Source organism: Nanorana parkeri, unplaced genomic scaffold, assembly GCF_000935625.1.
Source record: "Nanorana parkeri isolate BGI_ZX_2015 unplaced genomic scaffold, ASM93562v1 scaffold27, whole genome shotgun sequence".
Lineage (NCBI taxonomy): Eukaryota > Metazoa > Chordata > Amphibia > Anura > Dicroglossidae > Nanorana > Nanorana parkeri.
The window spans coordinates 1,470,528-1,476,848 of record NW_017306295.1 but is presented as its reverse complement, the minus strand read 5'-3'; the positions used below and the strand labels follow the sequence as shown (position 1 = coordinate 1,476,848).

At 44.2% G+C, this 6,321-nt stretch overlaps 1 protein-coding gene across 3 annotated transcripts in view; it reads right to left on the bottom strand.

Moving 5' to 3' along the window:
- The window catches only part of KIN (Kin17 DNA and RNA binding protein), a 36,158-nt gene that overhangs the window by 29,116 nt on the left and 721 nt on the right, over window positions 1-6,321 (bottom strand). For all 3 annotated transcript variants that reach the window (XM_018566251.1, XM_018566266.1, XM_018566258.1), the window contains exon 2: window positions 3,230-3,324. In XM_018566251.1, coding sequence (XP_018421753.1) covers window positions 3,230-3,324 — 95 coding nt within the window. The remainder of the gene's footprint in view (window positions 1-3,229; window positions 3,325-6,321) is intronic.

Below are 6,321 nucleotides of genomic sequence, written 5' to 3'. Positions count from 1 at the left end.
AAAAATCGCTCGCCAAATCTACTCCAAAATGGCGAACGCGCCGGCGGCAGATATGGCCGCCACTCGTTCTGCGATTTCAGTGTGCAGTTTCAGATTCGGCAGGCTCGTTGCCTCTGGAACATAAAAATTAGTTTCCTTTGACAAAACGCATGAAGACGTTTTTCGTTTTCATTTGTTTCGTCTGAAAACAATTTTTTTTCTTGTTTAGCACATGTCTATTATTTACCATGCTCCTCAGCTCCATCTAGTGGCCATAATGCAGTATTTTCCTGATAATACATTTGAGCCAACAAGAAAATATAACAAAATTTGTTTTTTTTGGCCTCTGTTTGCACAGAACAAACGTACATGGAGTGGACAAGGCAGAGAACCACTGCTAATGCACAGATTAGCCTTCGTCTGGGTATGAGTTTGACATATAAAAGGTAAGGACATTAGAAAAAATAGAGAGCATAGATGAAAAGCTTAACTGAATGTGTTAAAGCGAAGTCTCATCTATAAGAACTGCTGCAGAAGAAAAGAAAGGAGATACCTACAGCTAATAGAGTCTAGCTGTCTTTCCAGATTAGATTAGAAACAAAAACTGTGCATTGAATTGTTTCTTAGCTTTGGATAAAAAAAAAAAAGTAAAAAAAAAAAAAAAGGGAAATATTCCAATGGGGACACTGCTGACCACCATGGATAACCCTCACTTTCTGTTGTAGCTATCACACAGGAAGTGAAGGGGAATCTCCCAATGTGACACATGACAAAAAAAAGCTGATAGGGGTTATAACTCTCCCTTACTCTATCCAAAACAAAAGCACAATTTTGACTTCTGTTGTTGAAATACAATATTAGTGACATATAAAGTGCGTGGTTTTCGGTGGGCCAGGAGACTTCTAGACTTGCATTGTAAGAAACAGAAGTAAAGCACAACCATTGGGTAGTACTCCAAACCTGGAAGAAGAGTCAGAGTATGTAATTAGGTTGTAGACATATAGAATTACCAACATAAGAAACTGGATTTGAAAGCATTAACACTCAATGATAAGATTAGGGCTGCAGAGAACGATTATTTTCAAAATCGATTAGCCGATTAAGTGTGATTAATCGATTAAAAAAAGAAAAGAAAATGGCAATAATACATTGCACAGCACAACACAGAATACCACTAGCTATAGTACTGGGATTTGTAGTATTCCTCTATAGCTGGTGGTATTCTGCGTGCATTGCACCGCTGTATAATGTATTATTGCTGGCTGGAATTTGTTGTATTCCTCTATAGCTGGTGGTAAATTATTGCGCTGTATAAATATACAGCGCAATGCAGAATACCACCAGCTATAGAAGAATACAATTCCCAGCAATAATACTTTTTTTTTTGGTTTTCTTTTTTGCTCACCGTCACTGGAGAAATCTCAATACCAGGAAACGTGGCGCAGGCCATTACTATACAAGGTTTATATACCTCCCACAGATATCACATCGCTTTGCAAAAGGGAGACAAGAAGGTTAGGCGGGCCCTGATCATGGGAGCTTACAATCTAAAAGGGCAAGTGATAAAAAATGCACCATCACCAGTGTTACATTACAAACTAGAGATGCATCGTTACTAGTATCGGTATCAGTGCCAATACTGAGTATTTGGGCATGTACTTGTAAATCGCCCAAATGCTCCGATACCGGAACTTCCTGTCAGAGGGACATCTCCCTCTGACCGGCAGTGCCAAGGGAGCATGGAGCCGGCTACCTTTCAAATCAGGAAGCCGGGCGGTGGGCCATGACCCGCCTCCCCGATTGGCTAGGAAGCCGGTCCCACGCACTGCCAAGGCTGCTTATCAATATGCAAAGCCGCATGCACCGGCTCGATGGAAAGACCCCGCACCGCCCAATATACTCCAATGGCTAGACAGGATAAATGACATATACCTCATGGAAGACCTCACCAGCTCGCTCCATAATACACCCGACAAATTCGGCAAGACCTGGTTTTACTGGATTGAGTTTTCTCCACTCTCCAGAGTATGATGCCCTACGCCTGGACTCTAGGTCATGACCCACCAAACTGAACCCCCCCTACTGATCCTCTCCCCCGGCTTCACCTGTCCAACCAGCGCCCTGGTACCACTCCCCCCTTGTACCCCTCCTGATCCCACAACCCCTCTATTCACCCCCTCTACCCTTTCCCCACTTCTCCTGATGTCAGACCCTCCTACTGACCTCTGTGGTAATGCCGCGACCTGACCCCCCTGTAGGCCTCGGCTCCCCTGCTCCTGACCGGGTAATTACCCTGGAATCTACCACACTACGAGGCCTGACAGTAAAGGTCCCGAATTAGCGTCCCTATACCATCATCAGGGTCTAGGCCGCGACACCTACCGGTGTTTTCTCTAGTGAAGCACAGGAAGTTGGGCGACGTGTCACGGTCCGCCACCCGATTTCCTGATAATCAGGACACAAGGCACCGGTACTCGGTATCGGCAACTACCGAAAAAAATAAATATCTGTACTCGATACCAAAAACCGGTATCGGCGCATCCCTGGTACAGAACCATCAGAAATGGGAAAACATCCATTTCAATACATTATATATTTTTTGCTTTGCTCACAGTTCCGCATTCTGCAATTGTCTGTAGCGCAATTTTATCCACGTATTCCACAGGAGAGAAAACGAGGCCCATGAGCTACAATACTCTGTAGCAGCCCATTGGCCAGCGCCGCCAAGAGTGGGCGGGGCTGAATTTGACGAGGCTGCAAAATAATACATTATAGAGCGGAGCAATGCACGCAGAATACAACAAATCCTAGCAATAGTACATTATACAAAATGTATTATTGCCGGGATTTGTTGTATTCCTCTACAGCTGGTGGTATTCTGCACTTATTGTTGGCGGGCAGCAGCGCCTCAGGGAGCTCAGAGCGGGGAAAGGAGGCGTGTCGTGTGGTGCGCGGCGTGCCGCTCAGGTCGTGTGTGGAGCCGCGAGCAGGGTAAACTAATCGATAGCCGACTAATCGATGATGGAAACCTTTGACAACGCTTTCCATCGTCGATTTTAATCGACTATTAGTATTTGCAGCTCTAGATAAGATTATTTACATCAAGCTAATCTATAACAGTACTTACGTATATCTAATAAAACATGAAAAACACTATACAGTCCCTTATTTTTACATCCGTGACCATACATATGAGCAGTAACTTAACACTATAGAAATGTAAAACAAAAGGACAACATGAGATACTTACTCAGAAAAATAATCCATAAACTGTTGAGGATTCTCTGAGGCAAGCAGCAGCTGTTTCTGGTGAGACTCTGACATGCAGTGACATTTGAAGCCATTCTTCATGAAGAAAAAAAGAAGTTTATGTTAAATAAGGAATCACATATATATATATATACACATACATATACATATATATATATTTCTAAGATAACATATGCAATACCTACAGTATGTCTGCACATATGTAATATAGAAGACTATTTGCACACACACAATAAATATAACAATACAAACAAATATATACTGGACAGACACACCCTAACTGAAGAAATAATCGCATCCAAAATGAGTAAGCAATATAAAAATATTTGATACTTGAATCGTGTAAAAACAGATAATAAATACATGATCACTGATGTATAAAAACAGGTTAAACACCTCGCTGACTGATGACATTACAGAGGCAGCCAGTGATCTATGCGTGTTGTTTATATCCTGGTGCTTTATCTTTGCAGGTTTTCCTCCTAATTGTGTTCCTGACAGATGAAAGGATCAGACCTGTCAGCCACTGATATAATATAGAGGGAATGTGTTCAGTGCGATTCTTGTAAAAGGTTGTGGACAGGACAATGAGGCTGTCCATCAGTCAATGTTGTACACCAGCCTACATTGCACTGATAAGGGATATTCATGGATCCAAATGTATCGGATCTTATCTCCATCCCCCACCACCACTTCTCTTTCCTCCCTTTTAATAAATCCATTAGCAAACTGTTGGTTCTACTTCTGACCCCCTTAACGAAGAAGCATTACCACAAACTGAAAATTGTTCTTGAATCCCCTAGGGGACCAAGTGCATGTAGAACTTGGCCCTGCTCTGATCCAAAGCCTCACTGTGCAATAAAAGCTCATCTCTATGTCTGTTTGTGTTGGCTGTCAGTCCCACCCCAGGCTGAAGCCCAATTTATGGGTGTTCCTATGGGGAAGCGACAGCACTAGGCACTGCCCCCTCTTCATTATCAGATTGTGTATTGGCATTGTGTGCCCCTCCTGCCAGCCAAGGGTGAATAGAGTGCACAGGTGTCAAAAGGGTAACAAAGATGCCGGGAGGTAGACAAAGTAGACCATAGAAACAGCACTGTACCAGCGGAGCAAAGTGAGAGGAACAGACGTGAGGATGGAGTGCAGACAAGGGTGCAAAACTGCAGAGGATGAGAGAGATAGCTCTATTAAAAAGGTAAACCAGAAGCCGATGACAACAGAATGTGCAAAGTGAAAGGACAAAGCAGGGAAAGCAAGGTGGGATGCGAATGGCCTATGCGATTATGAGGAGAGTGTCAGATGATGAGAGGTGGAGAGGATGGAGAGACGATGAAGTGCAGGTGAGAGTACACTGAAGCTAGGAAAGAATGGGGCTCTCCTAGGGGTGAGAAGGGATCCACAGATCAGGTGAAATGTGATATTGGTGAACACTGCTTCTATTAATAGACAGCAGCTGTCACAGTGGATATAGTGGATCTGATGGGGCGGGATGCTGTGTGAACAGTAACAGGCAACAGTAGCTCAGATGTCTGTCCTTAGGCCATGTCCAGAGCAATACACTGCGTGGAAATGAAGCATGCCACATTTATATCCAGTGTAATGCATTAAAACATGTATTAAAAAAGAACTCCAACTATAGAAATGTATATATACTTACACTGGTCCAGCTTGGCATAATGTAAGGTTATATAAATGATCCCTAAAGGTCCCCACACACCTTACGATAATCGTACGATAATCGCGGGAAATCCCGCGATCGTACGATTATCGTAAGGTGTGTGGAAGCCGTGCGACCTTTACTACTGTAAGGTCGCACGACTTTGAACTTACAGACATGTTCGAAAACCCGCCGAGCATCGTACGACGTTCGGCGGGTTTGTGGCATGTCCGTACGATAACAGCCGTACGGGCCGGTGTGCGCAAGCGCACACTGCCCATTCGGCATTGCGGTCATCGGAAGCCCGCCCCTCAGGGGGCGTGGCTTGCGATCATCGCAAGTACGATCTGCCTATGCAAGATAGGCAGATCGTACGTTCTTTTAAGTACCTTACAACCATCGCAAGACAAAAGTCTTGTGATGGTTGTAAGGTGTGTGCCCAGCCTTATAGAGCCACGGGGATCAAGCCGCAGCTAGCGCTGTCATACAGTTTTCAGGTCCAGGAACAGCCACTGTGCTGAGTGACTTCCCCTCTGCTGTTAAACACAAAGGGTTGCTCGCTCACTCAGCACAGCAGCCATTCAACCAATTAGAGCTGCAGCTAACAATTATTTTCAAAATCGGTTAGCCGATTATTACGTTCGATTAATCGGTTAAAAAATAAAATTAATTTTTTTTTAAATGGCTACAGTGATGGAACTACTAGTTTGTAGTCCATCACAGGAGCAAGCTTGGAGCGGTAGAAATAAAAAAAAAGAAAAAAAAAAAAAGTGGTGTGCAATATAGTGAAATGAAAAGTGTAAAATTATACAGCAATGAATGCAGAATGGCACCAGCTATAGAGGACTACAAATCCCAGTAATACATTATACAGCGCAATGCAGAATACCTCCAGCTATAGAGGAGTACAGCAACTCCCAGCAATAGTACATTATAGCTGGTGGTATTCCGTATTACGCTGTATGATGTATAATTGCTGGCATGCGGCGTGTGGATGCGGGCGGGCGGATTTGGCAGCGGCGAGCGTGAGGTGGTGTGCCACGCAGCGTGTGTGGAGCCGTGAACAGGGCCAACCAGTAGGAATCCGATTAATCGATGATTGAAAAAGTTGACAACTTTTTCAATCGTCGATTATGTCGATTAGTTGTTGCAGCCCTACAACCAATGCCTAGTATTTTTCACAATGAGTACAAGGCGTTCTTTGATTGCAAAAGGGGTGGCGCCATAATGTCACTACTCTTTGCCCAAACAGAGAATGCCTAGAAAATTGCTAGGCGTTACCTGAATGGCTCCTGTTCCTGGACCTCAAAGGCGCCGTAGGGGCTCCAGCAGAAAATATACTCACCTGATGCTCTGTCCCACCTCCGCTCACCTATCTCACCCTTCCCTCTGGCGGTGGAATGTCCCTAGGCGTC